The sequence below is a fragment of the Sesamum indicum genome, linkage group LG10 (genome assembly GCF_026168435.1).
Source record: "Sesamum indicum cultivar Baizhima isolate 11 linkage group LG10, ASM2616843v1, whole genome shotgun sequence".
Taxonomy (NCBI): Eukaryota; Viridiplantae; Streptophyta; class Magnoliopsida; order Lamiales; family Pedaliaceae; genus Sesamum; species Sesamum indicum.
The window spans coordinates 19,617,648-19,637,202 of NC_142666.1; the positions used below are offsets into that span (position 1 = coordinate 19,617,648).

At 33.2% G+C, this 19,555-nt stretch overlaps 1 protein-coding gene and 1 long non-coding RNA gene across 7 annotated transcripts; one reads left to right on the top strand and one right to left on the bottom strand.

The window, feature by feature from the left end:
* Positions 1–4,476: 4,476 nt before the first annotated feature.
* On the top strand, positions 4,477–13,266 carry LOC105171292 (protein argonaute 10). 6 transcript variants are annotated; one of them, XM_011092357.3, is made up of 22 exons: positions 4,477–4,606; positions 6,425–7,063; positions 7,365–7,573; positions 7,812–7,961; positions 8,159–8,292; positions 8,392–8,501; positions 8,588–8,694; positions 9,057–9,192; positions 9,283–9,399; positions 9,807–9,914; positions 9,999–10,070; positions 10,202–10,324; positions 10,427–10,586; positions 10,671–10,792; positions 10,933–11,070; positions 11,158–11,300; positions 11,472–11,534; positions 12,063–12,126; positions 12,231–12,366; positions 12,476–12,549; positions 12,676–12,802; positions 12,911–13,266. In XM_011092357.3, the coding sequence occupies exons 2-22, from the start codon at positions 6,569–6,571 to the stop codon at positions 13,096–13,098; spliced, it is 2,976 nt and encodes a 991-aa protein (XP_011090659.1). In that variant the 5' UTR covers positions 4,477–4,606; positions 6,425–6,568; the 3' UTR covers positions 13,099–13,266. The 6 variants fall into 6 exon arrangements, with proteins under 6 accessions (XP_011090659.1, XP_011090656.1, XP_088741900.1 ...); XM_011092354.3 differs by lacking the exon at positions 4,477–4,606 and adding an exon at positions 4,846–5,411; XM_088885774.1 differs by lacking the exon at positions 4,477–4,606 and adding an exon at positions 5,583–5,724.
* Positions 13,267–16,363: 3,097 nt separating this feature from the next.
* Positions 16,364–18,251, bottom strand: LOC110012732 (uncharacterized). The gene is made up of 2 exons (XR_002287932.2): positions 17,625–18,251; positions 16,364–17,188 (listed from the first exon to the last, which is right to left on the bottom strand). It is a non-coding gene; the product is annotated as an uncharacterized LOC110012732 (long non-coding RNA).
* Between the last annotated feature and the right edge of the window lie 1,304 nt (positions 18,252–19,555).

Below are 19,555 nucleotides of genomic sequence, written 5' to 3' on the forward strand. Positions count from 1 at the left end.
TATCTACTACAATCAAACAAAATGATGCTAAAACATAATTTTAATTTGGACCACGGTTTAACCAATATTCATAATTTTTTTACCTGTGGTCAAAATATTCGTTATTTTTTTTAGCTGTAGCTAATGTTTTAACCTACTTGCAGAAATAACATCTAATAATCATGAAGCAGTCATAGTTAATTAGTATTTGTTGCAATTTTTATACTTTTAACTTTAGTAATTAACCTTAACAAAAACTCATATTATTTTTTTTTTCTAATGTATGATTTACAAAACAATTACAAATACTCCCTGAAAATTAACAACCGTTTAACAAATAAATTTCTACAATGAGCTTTCATGTATGAGGGGTATTTATTGGACAATCGTTAATTTTAAAGGAATATTCGTAATTTTTCAAATAACAAATATACAAAAAACTGGTTATAATTTACCCCGTTAAGACGATCATCTGATAAGAATTGTGCCATTCACCTTTGAGTCTTTTACTTATACCCTGGTCTCTAATCTTCACTCACTGAATTAAAGCAGTATTTGTTCAAAATAAACAGAAGTAGGTAGGATTTGTTCTTTCTCTTTGCCATCAATCTTCAATCCTTGGCGCACCAAAAACCACCGTTCTTGTCAGCTGCTGCTGGTTGATATTTATTATTGGTTGTCGTCTTCATTGACTAATAACTTCCACTATTTTCAGCTCATTAATCATATAAACACATTATAGTCCCCATCAATCAAATTTTCTAAAATAATTCAATTGATCATATCAATGACTTGGAGGGGTGAGCTAATTATGATCTATTTAAAACATCTTATTAGTTGTTTAAAAGCGTATAAGATAATACAAAATATTTATTAATTTTATATTTTTTTTACCGAAAAGAGATTATAAGCTCTCTTAGAAAAAACGTATCTAGTTGCTAGCTAATTTTATCCAAATAATTTATTAACTTATTTTTCAAATAAAATTTAACATCTCATAAATTTTAAAAACATTTTGTAAGATGTATGAACTTATAAAATCTTTTAAAAAAACTCAGTCAAACACCCTCATAGTCATATATCTAGTAAATTTTCAATGTATTCTAATAAATTGATGAACTTATAATATATTATTTTTCCAGACATTATGACCTAATGAATTTTGTTGAAAGAGACTTTTAGTATTTATTGGGGGACCAAAATCATAACAAAAATGAAAAGAAAAACAAGAAGAAAAAGGGATTCGAAGGTACAATTATGATCACAATTCTGGCAATGAGCAATCACAGTAAACCAAAAATGTAATGAGTACTACTAATGAAAACACTCTTATTTACCTTTTGGATTCAAACTTACCTACCACCCCTTTTCAATCCTTACTCTCATTCTCTCCCTAATTTTTCCCACTCTAATTAAATACCAAAAAATAGCAACAAAAAAAAAAAAATTAAAACATGCAACATCATATACCTCATTGCAAATATCCACCAAAAAAACCCAAAATAATATTTTCTTTTATTATTATTTATATTTTATTTTTGTGGGTTGAAGCATGATTTGTGTCCCAACTACCAACTAACCATAATAAGGCAATCAGAGTGGTGGAGCCATTTCTAATAAAATTTGCCAGTCATCATACCATAAAGTAACATTTATTTTCTCAGTGGAATAATGAACACTGTCGTTTTACTTTTTATCTGGTAAAAAAACAAATATTTACTGTTGTTTTGCCCTTAGGTATTATTATGTCTTTACTTAAACTGGATCAGCACTCTTATAAGGTTAACTTTTCCGGGTGCTTTTTGAAGAGTTTTACGATAAAACCAAACTTCCCAAACTTATCTACATTATGTTGCAAACTATATCCATTCTATACAAGATATACACTATTATTCAAATCCTTTCTCTCTTCTTTTTAGCGTTTTACAGTGATATTTCGAACCAATTTGCATAAGTGTCCATCAGTTATATATGTTTATGGGTAAATTACGATTTTTCATTCAAATTAGAGCTCCTCCCATTTTTTACATTTGTCCTCCTAAACTATTTCTTGTACGTTATCACCCAAAATACACGAGATATGCATTTTGCCATCTCAACCAATTTTCCAGTGGAAAAATTTTGGCAAAAAAATGATTACATGCATGACATATGATATTTTTTAAGTGCAACAACATCTTAATCTTTTTCGAATATAGAAAATTATTGTGATCAGAGGACGAATTTATCCCAAAAGAATTGCAATTGATATTTTTTTTCTTTCAAAAAAATAACATGTGCCACGCATGTGATCACTTTTCGATAGAATTTTCTATTAAAAATTAATCTAAAATACAAACTACAAATCTCATGTATTTTAAATGGCAAAGTATAAAAAAATATTAGATGTGGAAACGTATAAAAAAAAAACACAATAGTTCCAACAACGATAATTTACCCTATATATGTTTATTTGTTTAAATATGAAGTAAATGCTTATATTTAGAAATGAAACTCATAACAAAACCTCTTGCCTTTAAGCCATATGAAATTGGTAATTAGCATTCAATTAAGCAACTGTATGATTTATTCCAAATGAAATTTCTTATTGCAATTTCTGTTGTATCTTTTATTTAATTATATATATATATCATGTGTATAATTTTTTTCTTAATTAAGATTGATAACATAATCTATATATATATGTGGCATGTATATATATAATAAAACAAAAAATACAACAAAAACTATAATAAAAAAATCAATCCAATTTGATTCACATATCACATGTACATATCGGGCATCAATTTTTTAGAAAGTCTATTTGGCTACAAATATACATAAGATCATTTTCTTGCACTCGACGACCAATACAAAACGAAGTTATAATACACTCATAATATGATGTAACAACTACAATACTATATGATAGTTAAAGAGGAAAACTACATATATTAATTGATATTGAATTAGATAGACTCATAAGTGTGGTACCTCTGTATATATTTTAAAACAATCCAACTCAAAGTTAGAGGGTGTTTGATTAAATTTAAAGTAAATTATAACGGGCTCTTTTTAAAAATGTCATAGTTATAATTACTTTCTCGTTATTTGAAAAGTTACAAATACTCTCATAAAATTAATGATCGTGGTATTTGTTAGACTCTCATTAATTATATAAGGTACTTGTAATTATGACAAATTTCAGAGAACCCCTTGTAATTTACCCTTAAATTTATTTAAAACATATTATAAACTTATATTTTGGAAGCTTATAACACGTTGGACTTTATTTTAAAAAAAAGTTATTGAAGTGTCCGTATAATTATGAAATTTATAAGATGCTATTAACAATAATTTAGAACTAATATGATCAATGTTGAACAAATTTGTTAAAGTTTTTAAAATAAATTAACTCTTAATCTTTTTTTTAAAAAAAAAAAAGAGTTTGTGAACTCTAACATCTTATTTTTTGATCTTATTATAAGTTCATTTTTTGAAAATTGCCTACACTATTTAACATCCTATAAACTTTCAACAGCTAATAAGATATTTCGAAAAACTTACAAACTCATGTAAACACCCTTTTAATCAATAATGAATCCCAAATTCATGTATTAGTACTTTCTTTTCTTTACAAATGAAGAGTTAGGAAAGTAATGATTAATACAATAATCCATATGGGACTAAGCTGTATATTATTTTGCATTGAGTGAGAAAGTTCTTATTAGATTGAGTTTGAATATAGTTAAATGGATTACAGGATAAATTCAATATATCTATTATATGATAAATGTATTATTTTACGAGCGTAAGCCATTTGATCCGGGTCGAAATCTACGCGACCTCCTTGGTTCGATCTCCCAAGCGGTTCGAGGTCGCTCCTCTCCCAGACTAGTGATTGGGCCCTGAGAAAAGAAGCAGATCGTTAGGCTTGCGGAGGGCCTTAGCTGGGGGCCGTCAGTTGGCGGAGGGCCTTAGCTGGGGGCCACCCCAGCAAGCCTAACGATCTGCTTCTTTTCTCAGGGCCCAATCACTAGTCTGGGAGAGGAGCGACCTCGAACCGCTTGGGAGATCGAACCAAGGAGGTCGCGTAGATTTCGACCCGGATCACCATTGAATTTGAACTATAATTGCATATTTTTAACCAGAAATAAGGGAGGTATTGAATATTTGTAGCTAGTTTTGTGTACAACAAACAAAAGGAAGGATTAAAAGAAAACAAGTATTTGTGGGGTTGTGATTAAAGAGTAACAGAGATGAAAAATTGAGTAAAATCCCAAAAAAGGTGCAGACTGGGAACTGTGGGCAGGCAGCATTTATTACAGTCCCAATTAATCCAAGCAAAAAAGCTATAATCATTCCATAAATCCAAAACGCAGATAAAGCCACACACCACACACACACACACATGTGGTGTGGCCCCAACCCTCCACCTTTGAGCTTCAACCGACCGTTACAGCTTACCAAAGCTTGACTGCTTTAGTACACAAAAGATTTTGGGACATTGCATAAGAGCAGCTGGCCTAGAGAGAGAGAGACAGAGAGAGGGGAGGCCCCAAAAAATAATCTTGGTTCTTGTATTAAAAAAAAGAAAGACACAATCTTGAAAGAGAGAGAGAGAGGATGTATTGAAATCTCTGCAGTGGTGAGGACTGCAAGTTCGAATTATTCTTCTTCTGTGTTTCATTGCTTTTATAATCCTCTCCCTTGGCTCTTTTGGCCTCATTGAAACCCCCACCCCGGCCCACCCCCCACCCACCCCCTCTATATATATATATCTGTAGTGTATCTATAACTGATGAGATTTAAATGAATATTTATGTTGGAGGCAATTGTACAGGCCCGAGGCTGCAAGAGGGAGCACTAAAGTGAGTTATATATGTATGTATGGGGATAGAAGAAGAAGTGTATGTAATGCTAAGGGAGAAAAAGCAAAAGGGAGGGCCTTCACATAAGCTTTTACACGTGATAAAGAAAACATCAAAAGCATTTGCATGCGTGTATAAAAGATTCATTATCATCATCATCATCTCTCTCTCTTTTTCCTTCCCTTCTTCTCAACACACACACACACACACAGCAACTCTTTTGCTGAGTTTGAGTCTTTTTTTCTCTCTCATTATTTATGCAATCTGAATTCTGAAAACTGAAACCACCACCCCATAAAGAACCCATCTTTTATCCCCACTTTTTCCCAACTCTTTTTCACGTTTGTTGTCGTCTTTTTGAACAGTCTCTCTTTAAGTTGGTGATTAAAGCCCACTTCCGCCTCAAAGCTTAGATTCAAAAAAACAAAGAAAAGATTCCGTCTTTCATGGTTCAGTGTTCATTGTTGAGTTCAAAGATGGAATCTTTGAGCCCTTTAGTTGTAGTGTAAGCACTCGTGTTTGTGTTGTGAGATGTCATTTTCTATGCAGCAGCGAAATTTGGGTTGAGATGTTGATTTCCCAGTGAGTTCTTCAATGTTTATTCCTTTTAATTCTATGGTTTTGTGTTACATGCGTTACTAGTTGTTGCTTTTGGTTGCTCTTTTGTTGCTTTCTAGGCGTTTTTATTCTCTTTCTTGAGCAGTCATGTTTCTGTCCTCACATTTATTTATGCGTGTTGGATATATATTTACATACACATAGACATAAACATATATGTATATGCATGCATCAAGCTTGTATCTATATATGTGCTGTGTCTTTACTATCTTGGATTTATTCAAACTTTTCTGGTTTTCTGCTGCAAGTCTCGGTTTTGGTTTGGGGACAAGAAGAAGTATAGTTTTGTCTTCTGGGTATTTCCACTATTTGATTAGATTTCATCGTAATAATACGATTATATATTATTTCTATATTTGTGCACATGTGCATCATTTTTAAAGAATTTATGTTTCTTCCCATCCTGATTCATATATTGGGTTTCCAACCGAAGCGTTGAAGAGGGTTTCTTGAGTTTTTGGTATTGTCTTCTTTTGTCTCCACATAAATGTAGTTTTGTTGAGTACTCCACACTTAAATCTCCAAGCAGCCTAAAAGTGGATCTTTTTTGTGTTTTCTTTTAAATTTAAAATCTTCTTTTTCTTGATTTTAAAGTTTCATGGAAGGTTTTTCTCTATTACATGTGTTCTTTTTGGGATTATAAGCACTTACCGAGTGCTTCATTGTTGTCAATGAGAATTATCTCATCTTTCTGTTCTTTGGTATGGTGGATTTATTACCACATATTTGTTTTTTCCAAGGGAGTTTATTTCTGGTTTGTTGTTGAAACATATGTGAGCTGTTTTAGTTTTTCAAAATTGCAAAAAAATGGAAATCCCTGTAGCCTGCATTAAAAGATCTTCTTTTTGAATGCTTCCCTTTAGCTTTTGCGTGGGACATTTTCCACCAATTTTATCAAATTTCTATACTCGTATACATTTTTCAATTTGGGTTATCTTGCTGACGTACTCAATTTTCTCTGTTTGTGGATTTTTCAGTGCATGGAGTCATTGATCTTTGAAGGACTATAACCAAGAAGGACAAGAAACTGTTTTATCTAGTAGGAATATTTGCTGTGAAAAGGTCCCTCTGCTTTCTTACATAGTAGGTTTGAGTGATCAAATTCAGTCTTCATCATAATCATGCCTATGAGGCAGATGAAAGAAAATTCAGAACAACACTTTGTTATCAAATCCCAGTTGCAAAATCCCATGAACTCAGCTCAGAAGAACCCAAAGACTGCCCAAAATGGCAAAGGCCCACCAAATCAAGAATCACAGAATGCCAAAGCTCAAAACCAGTGTTCTCCTCCATCAAGAAACAGAGGAAGGAGAAGGGGAAGGGGTGGCCGGAAATCTGACCAAGGCGACGTCTTTATGCGACCGAGTTCAAGGCCATGCACTGCCGCAGATAAGCCTGTTATGCGAGAAACTTCCCAAGCCATTGTACCGGCATTATCTAATGGATCGGTTGGGAATGGAGGCAGCTTATGTCAATCAGAAATGGGTTTTCCTTCTTCAAGCAAGTCTTTGACTTTTCCAACTAGACCTGGATTTGGGCAGCTCGGGACAAAATGTATTGTGAAGGCCAACCATTTCTTCGCTGAGTTACCAGACAAGGACTTGAACCAATATGATGTAAGCTGCTTTTCATTATGGCTTTGAATTAAGTATGTTTCAGTGGGTACATTTGAGCAAGAAAAATTAGTTGAGTAGCTATGTGACATAAAACATTTGGGGCCCTTAAGAGTCTAATATTCAAACTGCTTATGAATGTTCTCTTCTTATATCTGCTGTCCTTTGCAAGTATAATTGAGTAAATCTCTGTGCGTGTCCTCTGCATGTGTAGCATTTAATTGGTCTTGAAAGTGGGTCATCAATATTTTCCTGACTTTTGAATTGTTGGTATAGCTTTCTTAAATGTTATCGTTGCTTATAGGTAACTATTACCCCTGAAGTGTCATCGAGAGCGGTAAATAGAGCTATCATGGCAGAACTTGTGAAAATGTATAAAGAATCTGACTTGGGGATGAGATTGCCTGCCTATGATGGCAGAAAGAGTCTGTACACCGCTGGCGAACTTCCTTTTGCTTGGAAGGAGTTCACAATTAAGCTTATTGATGAAGAGGACAATGTCAATGGTCCCAAGTAATTGTTCCTCCTCTGACACTGCCAATTATGCCTTTTAGGATATGCTTCTGCTGGTTACTTGAATTCATGTAATTTTCAGTCCTCACAGGAGGACTGAAATAAGTACATTAGAAATTTTTGTAACAGAATAGATTGACGTGTTATCAGTAATGCATAAATTTATTAATACTTCTAAAAGATGAAGATTAAGTGGTCAGGTGTTCTTTATTCTAAGTTTTATTTGTGCAAATTTCAGGAGAGAAAGGGAATATAAAGTAGTAATCAAGTTTGTCGCACGGGCGAACTTACATCATTTAGGCCAATTTCTTGCTGGTAAGCGTGCAGATGGCCCAAAGGAGGCACTTCAAATTCTGGACATTGTCCTGCGAGAACTCTCAATGAAAAGGTATGAGAAAGTGCGTCACGTGGTAGCTAAAATGAATTGTACTAATTTGTAATGATTGATAAATTAGTTACGTTTGTTTCACCTAACCAGTAAACAAGGTTCTTACCTGAATCCTTGTCGGATGCTTCAATCTGATGATTTTCTTTCTGGGAATGCTGAAATGGTATTATCTGTACTTTGTTTGCACGTGCAAAAAGGTTCTGCCCTGTCGGGAGGTCGTTCTTTTCTCCTGATATCCGGAGACCACAAAGGCTTGGAGATGGTTTAGAAGCATGGTGTGGTTTTTACCAAAGTATAAGACCTACCCAGATGGGCCTTTCACTTAACATTGGTAATTGAATACCAACTTATGAACCTGGTTGCAAATGCAACGGACAACATTGCTGCTGTCTATTCCTTCATTTAATATTTTGTCTTTTGTGAATTATAGATATGGCATCAGCTGCATTTATCGAGGCTCTTCCAGTGATTGAATTTGTCGCCCAACTGTTGGGGAAAGATGTGTTGTCAAGGCCATTATCTGATTCCGACCGTATTAAGGTGCGCTTTTGGTTGATTTGACAGACAAGAAGGGATTAATATTCTTCAGGCATTCGTTTGTAAATATACCCTTTGGTTCATTTCAGGTTAAGAAGGCCCTTAGAGGAGTAAAAGTTGAAGTGACTCACAGGGGAGATGTACGTAGAAAATATCGAGTTTCTGGCATTACATCCCAACCAACTCGAGAGCTAGTGTAAGAATGCTGTGGGCGATTCATAATTAGACATCTATATAAGACTTGTTCATTATGGCATCTTATCTTCCAGGTCAATTTCTATTTGAAAGGTCTTAAGTGATAAAAGAGTAATAACCATATCTTGGAAGGATCTATAAATATATATCTGTAGCAATCAAGGGTTCAGGTTATCTTACATCTAAACCCAAGCTAGACATTATCCTATTTTCGTTTGGCTCTAAACCATCTTGATTATTCTCCCACTTACCAAGCTTCCTATTCTCTGACACATAATAATGATGCTTTAGCTGTCTTATTTCCTAGTGAGTGCCTGTTACCGAGCTCTCTGAACTAATTGGACTGACTGTTATACTTTTCAGGTTTCCTGTCGACGACAACTCAATGAAATCAGTTGTTGAATACTTTCAAGAAATGTATGGTTTCACAATTCAATACACTCATCTTCCTTGCCTTCAAGTAGGTAACCAAAAGAAGGCCAACTATTTACCAATGGAGGTTAGAAGTTGTTAGTTGGTATTTTGAACTTCGGCCCGTAGTATTTATTTTCTATCAAATCGTGTCAATGGTCTAATGCTCTTCATTCAGGCCTGTAAAATTGTTGAGGGGCAACGATATACTAAAAGGTTGAGCGAGAAACAAATTACTGCTCTTCTAAAGGTTACATGCCAAAGGCCAAGGGATCGAGAAAATGATATTCTGCAGGTATTCCATGATTGTAATATTTAGATTCACCTTCCTTTTTATATTGTGAGAATAAATTTCACAATGAACTGATAGACATATGAATAGGCGTTACTACTAAAATTTATTTGGTATTAATTGCAGCAATCTAATCATGACATTGTATATTATTTTTGTGCTCCGGACTATGTGAGGGTCAAGTAGGTATAAAAAACTTCAGAGTAAAATGATCTTAACACTGTGGAATCATCATTGCGTAGATATGTATGTGTGTATGTTACTTATGAGTACAAGAAATATAGTCAAATTATTGGAAGTCTATGATGGACTTAAATATGCATCAGATGGTTCATGAAGCTTGTAGTGTTTTTCTTTGAATTGGCCAAGGTTTTGCCAATGAAATTTGTTCGTGTTTTATGTGAATGCAGACTGTTCAACACAATGCTTATGAGCAAGATCCTTATGCAAAAGAGTTTGGAATTAGAATCAGTGAAAAACTGGCTTCTGTTGAGGCAAGAGTTCTCCCTGCTCCCTGGGTGAGATGCGGCCTCCAAAAACTTACTTCCATTTCTTCAATATTGTTAATGACTCTCTAACCTGCATTAGCTGTTTATGTGCAGCTGAAATATCACGAGACCGGGAAGGAAAAAGATTGTTTGCCGCAAGTAGGCCAATGGAATATGATGAACAAGGTTTCACTTATTATAGTTTAATCACAAGATTGTGCCAACCTTATCTGAATCATTCTAAATTTCATCTTAGGATGGAAAAAATGATAGTCCATCTTCTCTTGAGACTCGCTAAGGTGATTTTATTTGGACAGAAAATGATCAATGGCATGACTGTTAGCCGTTGGGCATGTATTAACTTCTCGCGGAGTGTTCAAGATAGTGTTGCTCGTGGATTTTGTAATGAGCTGGCTCAAATGTGTCAAGTATCTGGCATGGTAGAACATTCACGTCCTTGTAGCTCATTGTTGTCCTGTAGGCCACTTGATACAGGCATATCGTCTGATATATAATCTGATTATATAAATCACATGTTACAGGAGTTTAATCCAGAACCGGTGATACCAATCTATGCAGCCAGGCCTGATCAAGTAGAGAAAGCTTTAAAGCATGTTTATCATGCATGCATGAACAAATTAAAAGGAAAAGAATTGGAGCTTTTATTAGCTATTTTGCCAGACAACAACGGTTCCCTATATGGTATGACATGCAAAAAGTAACTCCAGTTTGATATTTCACATGTCTATTACCAATCCTACATCACATCAATTTCTGTGTCGATAGGTGATCTGAAGCGGATATGTGAGACCGATCTTGGTTTGATATCCCAGTGCTGTCTTACAAAACATGTCTTCAAGATTAACAAGCAATATTTGGCCAATGTATCCTTAAAAATAAATGTTAAGGTGAGCCAAGTTATTCCAATAGTTTATGATGCGGTCTTTGGAGTTTGATAAGCTTTCTGATGGTTCTCTCTTTCCTCAAACTCTTTTTTGTTTGTTTATTTATGACCATTTCTTCCTATACTTTCTATCTTGTTGAACAGATGGGTGGCCGGAACACTGTTCTCTTGGATGCTATAAGCTGCAGAATCCCATTGGTCAGTGACATACCGACAATTATCTTTGGAGCTGACGTAACGCATCCTGAGAATGGAGAGGAGTCCAGTCCATCAATTGCAGCTGTATGGTGTCTTAACTGTCACCACCCCTTTTGGCACATATTTGTAAATTATATTTTCCAGTTCGCTAATATATCTTTCTAAATACAGGTTGTAGCATCTCAAGACTGGCCAGAGGTCACAAAATATGCAGGATTGGTTTGCGCTCAAGCTCATAGACAGGAATTGATACAAGATTTGTACAAAACCTGGCATGATCCTGTTCGTGGTACAGTGAGTGGCGGCATGATCAGGTTTATTGTTATTTCCCCCTTCTCTGTCTTACAGTTAGTTTGATTAAATTGGCTATTTACCCATTTATCTCTTATGATCTTCTTTTCGTATACATGATAATTATTTTTCTCACTGAGAGGGATGTGTTGCTGTAGGTATGTATGTCTTAGTTTCTTGGCTCTCTTTTGCAGGGATCTTTTGGTCTCTTTTAGGAAAGCAACTGGACAGAAGCCACAGAGGATAATATTTTATAGGTCAGTGTAATTGTCTTATTGACCAACTCTTTCAACGTTATCTTAATATATAATTGTATGTATTTGTCAAAAAATTGTGAATAGATGAGGACGCAGCACAGTTTTCGTCTCTTTGTTGCGTTTGTCTACCAGACAGAGTAGCATAATATTCTCTTTGTTGCGTTTGTCTTCCCCATTAAGAGGTCTGTTCAATTCAATCAGAACTTGAAATTTATCGTCGTTGGCCGAATTGTTTATGCTCAACTTACAATTAGTTCAAAAATGGTTGCATGTGGATCTGTTCTGTAGCTGTTGATACTTCTGTTTCTGGCATAATAGGGGATACATTATTGAATATTGCTTTGTGACTGTAAATCCAAAATGAGACTTTCACTGTCATAAGCTAGTTCTTGTTCTGAATAATTAGAATTGCTTTAAGATGGCTGCATATGAACATACTTCTGACTGTATGTGACATTATACTCGCTTACCTCTGCGGTAAGCTCATCTGGACATATTTTATCTGATTGGTTGAAATAAAATAAGCAGGGACGGTGTGAGTGAAGGCCAGTTTTACCAAGTGCTGTTGTTTGAGTTGGATGCTATTCGGAAGGTCACTAACGATTTTTCTATTATTATTATTATTTTCTTTAAATCTAAAAATTGACTGTTTCTTTGTATCACATTAATTGCCCTGATCAATGAGGTCTTATGCAGGCCTGTGCTTCGTTGGAGCCAAACTACCAACCACCTGTGACATTTATCGTAGTTCAAAAACGACATCATACCAGACTTTTCGCTAACAATCACAGGGACAAGAGCAGCACCGACAAGAGTGGAAACATCTTACCAGGTACCTTTCACTTTATTGAGTATAAATTCTTTATGCGAAATACCATGCAACCGTGTGAACTTATTTCACATTTCTTGTTTGAACTCCGTTGCTACACTTTTTTGTGCAGGCACAGTGGTTGATTCTAAAATCTGTCATCCAACAGAATTCGACTTTTATCTCTGCAGCCATGCTGGAATTCAGGTAAAAACTTAAGTGTTGTTGCTTTTGCATCTGATGAAGTAAAAATGCTTCGTTCCAGCGCATAAGGAAATCTAACTTAATCATTTTTATGTTGATTACATCTCACAACTATTCTTTAACTTGCAGGGAACTAGTCGGCCTGCTCATTACCATGTACTCTGGGACGAGAACAATTTCACTGCAGATGGGATTCAGTCATTGACGAACAATCTCTGTTACACATACGCAAGGTGCACACGTTCTGTCTCAGTGGGTAAGTCGGCCAGTTTTTCCATGCATTGCCTCGTCAATCGACTTTAAAATCTGCTTTCCTACAATAGTCATTGAAAATAATGGTGATTTTTTGGTTAACTTGACACAGTTCCTCCAGCTTACTACGCACATTTGGCTGCATTCCGGGCTAGATTCTATATGGAACCTGATGGGCAGGAGGGTGGCTGTGCCGGTGGTCAAGGTGGCGGCAAGGGCACACGAGTAGCTGGAGAATCAGGTGTGCGTCCTTTGCCAGCCCTCAAAGAAAATGTAAAAAGAGTAATGTTTTATTGTTGAAAGGCCGCGTAGCCGGAACAGCGACTAGCTAGCTAGGGTTAGTGGTAGGGTTTGTTGCTGCATGGCAGAGCCTTTTCTTTGTATATGTTTGATTATGATAAAATGCAGCTTCGCATGGTTTTGAACTTTGATGAATGATGTAAAAATGGCTAGCATTAGTTTCTTTAATTCTGCTCTAAATGTGTTGTTGCTCAGTTTTTCTCTGAGATACATAATGATAAGTAAACCTAGGCTAAGAACTCTGCAAATTTCCCTGCATTAGAAAATTTTAGCTCAGATTAGATCCATCGTTATGTTTGTAGCATACTGTCAATCATATGGTAAGTGTATTATCATCGTTAGGTCGATTCTGATTTGGCGGAACCAAATTTAGGGTTATAATGGTTTGCTATGGTGAATAGTTCTCAATCATATTTATAAGTAAATAATGAGATAGTTAATTAGTAATCAATTAGACATGATTGATATGTTAGATGATAAAGACAAGTTAAATATAATCATTTGTTTTAAATTGTATTATATATCTAAAGGAAAGAAATTTATATAAGTTAAAAATTAGAATAATTTCTTTCTCTCACTAAGACACAAAATTAAAATAGTCGAACCGATGATAGATGTTTTGGGCGAGAGCTTATGAGTTTACAAAAATAGTTTTTAAAATTCTTGAAAATTTAGAGTCTTTGGTAATTTTTTTAAAAAATTGATCTCTAAGATCCAGAAACCGGGTTTAGATTCTTATATTATAACTTGTATTTTAAAATCTAAATAGAAATCTTCAATTTTAATTATATTTATTATAAAATTTTAGTACTGAGGTTTTAATAATTTTATTTTCTCTAAATATTTTATAAATTTCAAAATTATTGTATAACTCATTTACCTGAGTCGGGGCCCAAACTCTAGGCCAGTTTGGGGTCAAAGAACCTAATTAATATTTTTAGAGACTACCAAATTTAATGTGAAGAAATAAAAGTCAACAGTGCTTCAAACATCTGAAACGAAAAATAAAACTTAATATATATATATATATACATATATATATTGAGTATTATCTCAGGAATTATCATCTGGCGTGTAAGTTTCAAGCAAATTTGAGCTCATTAATTAACAGTAATTTAGATCTAATTTGAAGGGTATTAATTAATGAAAGCCTGCATTCACAACAATATTCGGAATTATACAAATTAATTTAACTTATAAAATTAAGCTGAATAAATTAATTGGACCCTCTTTACGAGCTAAATTGCCCTTTGGACATATGTCCCTACTCGCTTCCCTAATATTACACTAATTTAAATTGATATTGTTAGTGACAAAGAAGTGAAAAGACAACTAGATATAATGACATGTATGAAAAAGACAGTACAAAACCTCGGAGAAGATAAACAAGAATGTAAAATGTTATCATCCATATTGGTTTTTCGTAATTAAATTTGATTTAATTTTTCTCTTTTTCCCTTTTTGTAGGAAAAGATTGAGCTATTTAGATACTTTTTCACTGTTTTTTTTATTGGGTTAGTAATATTTTGCAAAATTTAAGTGAGGTAATTATAATTTTTTATATAATAAGCATATATTTGTAATTAGATCAAATTTTAGGAGATGCAAAAATAATTTAATTACCCTATATCTAAAATTGCATATTATTATCAGATTTTAATATCATTGAGAAAAATATTGATGGCATCATTGGTTTCCCCTTATTGCAGATTGCACTTCATTTTTAGGTGTATAAATTTTCAAATAATTACAATTACATTTACATCTTTCACCCTAATCTACCAGTGGGCAAAATTTTAATATGCAAAAATGCTTCTTTCTTTGTTAATTTAAAATTAGTGAATTTATAAATTTTTGCTAATTATCAATACGACTATTTATACACCCAAATTTAAAATAATTATTTTGTACTTAATTAATTTATACAAATTTAATATTAATTTATAAATATTGTAGTCGAATAAACTTTTCAAGTTGATTGATATATTTAATAATAGAGGACATTAATGTGAATATATCAAATCATTAGTAGTTAAGGGTGTTTTTATCAATTTTTATTTCATTTAAAGGATTATCCAAAAATATGGGGTAAATGAAGATTTATTTAATTTAGATGGATAATTGATGAGGGTAACATATTTCAGGGTGCAAAATGTCTTCAACCCTTATAATTATAGTAATAGTGACGACAATATGATGCCTACGTGTAGAGAGAGTTAATATAATTATAATTTTTTGAAATAAATTTATGATAGAGTTAATAATTAATAGAGATAATTACATCTTTATCTCTTGAAAATTGATGTAATTATATGAAAGCCTCATGTGGTATGAAAAATTCTATTGACATTTGTTTTTGCTCAACAAATTAATCCATTTGTCAATCAAAATCGCATAATTTGACTATATTAGGAAAAATTATGAATAAAAAGAATCATATTTACTTCCAATCGACTTTTATTGATTCATTGTAGGTAAACAATATTTTCTAATCAAACTACCCTTATAATGATAAAAATGTACTTCCTAATATATATTAGCATGTGTGAAGATGTATACAGGTAGTTTGATAAGAAATCTATATTTGACATGCAATAAATCAACTAATTAACGAACAGGAATAAATATAAATCTTCATTCAAATTTTTCGTTAATATGAGCAAATTCAGTAAAATTTCAATTAATTGGGGGATCTATTAATTTGTTAGACGAAATTAAACAATAAGGATAGTATATATAATTTTTCAAACTACAAAACTTTATGTGTAATTACATTAAATTTGGGGGAAATTAGGACGGTTTAATTATTCCTATTTAATATATATATACATATAAAAGTATAATCATTGTATGCATATATATAGGTGGATATGAGTTGAGTTGATGAGGTAGGGAAGCATGTAAAGTAAGAAAGGGGAGAAGATGTGTAAGAAACAAGAACCCAAAAATAGTTAGAGAATCATTGACATTTCATGTAAATTTGTTACTTGAGATCACAAAAGATGTTTGGAATCTTTCCCAACTCTTTCATCCATCTATTGCTTTTTCCTAACACAAAACCCCACATGATTTCATTTACTCTTCTTCAATTCATTATTTTCATCAACAAAATCATGAATGCACATTATAACTCACTCACTCTCTCTCTCTCAGACAAAGACTTGTGTGTTTGAGAGGGATTAATTACCATGCATGACACTTGTGCATTATCATCCTTAATTATTCAGACATTAATTTGAAGAAACAAAAAATTAATCTGTAAATGTAAAAAAGTTTCTGATGATCCCATTAATTGATATTGAAAATTTTGAAGAAGCATGATCACACATGGACACTAGCAGTAGCTGCTACACATTAATGAATACTGCAAGGAGAATAAAGATTGATCGTGAAGAGACATATGTGTGTGTGAAAATAAGACAGTGTTGTAGCAGTGCAGGCAGCAGCCTCACCTTCTCTACACAAAATACAGAGATGAAGTGCATTAATATCCATCTAAAGATGAGACAAAATCAAGCTGCACTGCACACCCTACACCCTACACTACCTACCTCATAATTCTCATCTCTATATATATACATACAAATGTACATACATACACCACTCACATCACATTCTGGCAGCTGCACATCAATATATATATATATATAGTCATCAACTTCATTTATGTACAATAAATTTTACATAAATATATTTCTAAACAGAAAAAAAGAGACCCCTGTACTAACACTTACTACAATATATATTCACCGGAACCCCTGTGTATATAGCTGTCATCAAAAGCTGCATATCATGTCTCAACAAAATAACAATAGGGGAGTGGAAACATCATCAAAATTTTATTAAATTACACCATTTATACATATATATATATATATATATATATAGAGAGAGAGAGAGAGAGAAAAGAAGAATTAATGTATATATGAATTATATATATATCTAAGAAATATTAAAAGTTAAATGAGTTAAATTTTGTAAACAAAAACTCTATCTAGAAACATATGCAACTGACCACAAACGTCTAATTCAGCGGCCGCCGGAGCCTAAAGAATTGGAATTTTGCAGCTAACGTCACTTGACCCTGCACCTGCAACCACGCACTAAATCCCACTTAATTCACTGCTCATGTATATAATAAGATGATAATTATATAAGACCTTGGACTATATACTTAATGAATTAATCAGAAATTATAAATGTCAATAACGAAAGGGTTTCATGAAAATTAATTTCCAATAAAGAATTTTACTAATTAATCTATGGAAAATATGTATAAGAATGAAATTAAGCATTCCAAGTGAACCAATTAAGGGCTAAAACTATTGAAAAATCCCCATCGGACAACCCCCGAAACAAACACACAAGTTTGTACCATCAAATGCTTCTTGCACGAAAATGGAATATATAGAATTAGAACCCTATGCAGACAAAGCAAGTCCTAGTCCTCCAACGCCAACAAACCCATGAAATTCAGTAAAAAGAAGCTACAATTATTAATTATACAAGGAAAACCAAATGAATACCTTCTTTTTCCAAGAGGAGAAACCCTAGAACAAAATTAGGGTTTTACGCGCAAGCAGCGTCGGGTGAAGCTACCACATGATCTGATCTTTCCTTTTTTAAGGGCGAGGAAGGTTTAGATCATGCTGGCAGCTTCAACGGAGGCTATTGCACGGACGGCCGGCAGAGAAAAGCCAAGAATTTATATATGTAATTCTCTCTGATTAGCTAGGGTATGTGAAATGTGATGGAGATGATGGGTAAATTTAATTTGTTGTGGAAAAAGAGTGGGGAACGGGGGGGGTATAAATAGAGGTAGAAATTAAGCATTCATGAAGTGAATGGGAATATATATGTATATATATATATATATATATGTGTGTGTGTGTGTGTGTGTGTGTGTAAAAGATAAGAGATAAGAGATAATATATAGGTGAAGAAGGAAAAGCGCGCAGCTATGGAAATTAAGGCATATAGTAATAAGAACAAAAATTAGCAGCTAGGTAGGAGACGTCGTGTGATGACTGATGAGTGGTCCCTCCCTAAATTGGATGCAAATTGAATATTATCACGCCACCATCTCCACCTCCACCATGCACATTGCACTTGCACACACCTCATCACTCTCCATAGTTTCTATACTTTCTAAGAGCATTTATTGACTTTAGGGTTGCAATGGTGGGGGACCCTTCTTTTTTTTTTTTTTAATATATATATATATATATATTTCTCTCTCTCTCTCTCTCTCTCTCTCTCTCTCTCTCTCTCTCTCTCCCCCCCCCCTCTCTCTATATATATATATGTTTGTAAGGTTAATTAATTGATATTATTGGATTTAATAGTTTTGATGATGTGTTAATTATTCTCATTTGGTGAGTTGTGTGTATTATTCGTAGGTTTTGATTAATCTTTAGCTTAGCACGTTTTTGATGAAGTGCATTATCTTTAGATATTGTGATAATAATTTGTGGGAGATCATAACTATGCATTGCTTAGTCTTGTTCTATGTGTTTAACTCATATAATCACTCATAACTATGCACTACAACAAAATGTATTAATGAAGAAAACTCAAATGACCATACAATTTTCTTTTTTCACTTAAATCATATATGACAATAAGTTTTATTCAATCTTGGTAAAGGGTTTTTATAATTACATTAGCAACAAGAACTGTATAAAAAATTGTAACCAATCGATGATAGTTAATTAACGACAAAAGAATTATTTATAAAATTTACACGGCTAACAAATGTATAAGAATAATTCAATGAAAATCAATATAATTGTCACTATATTCGAGTCGTTGAATTGTGACTAATCAAACAGTGACAACTCAAACATAATTCTTATAGCAGTTAAAAATCTTTTAAAATCACAGCATAGCAAAACATAAATTAATTAATACTACATTAGTGATATATAATTTGATATTTTCACTTTATATTTTATCACTAATATTATTTTTTTTGTCACACGATACATTCACTTTCTTTTTGTTTTTTTTTTTTTTTTGCCATAAAATCCAGCTAGCCCAGGTCCATTAAACCCGTTGTATATATCACACAGCATTTTTCACAAAGGGTAAGAGTGTGTGTGTGTGTCATATATGAGAAAGGGCATCTAAGAGGGGCCAAAAGAATTATATTTAAGAAAGTAGTAGAAAGAGGGGACCATATTTTTCCATGGCTTAATTTGTTTATATGTGAAGATTCACATAAAAGAGGAAATTGAAAGAGCATCTCATCAACCCTACAATTATATTATCATTCCCACTGCCCATCTTTAATTTCAAGAAAAATGAAATTTTAGTTCTATAATTATGAGGGGTACTGCCATAGTTTTACTAGAAGAAAATTTACTATTGGCTATAATATTATTAGTTATGGACTAAAATTATGATAAATAATTATTATTAACCACAACGCAACAAAATGAATACAAAGATTTAGATT

Coding starts and splice junctions, on each gene's coding strand:
- LOC105171292 (XM_011092357.3), top strand. CDS start 6,569: ATGCCTATGAGGCAGATGAAAGAAAATTCAGAACAACACTTTGTTATC. Junction 7,064..7,364: donor AGGACTTGAACCAATATGAT/GTAAGCTGCTTT, acceptor CGTTGCTTATAG/GTAACTATTACCCCTGAAGT. Junction 10,587..10,670: donor CAACAACGGTTCCCTATATG/GTATGACATGCA, acceptor CTGTGTCGATAG/GTGATCTGAAGCGGATATGT.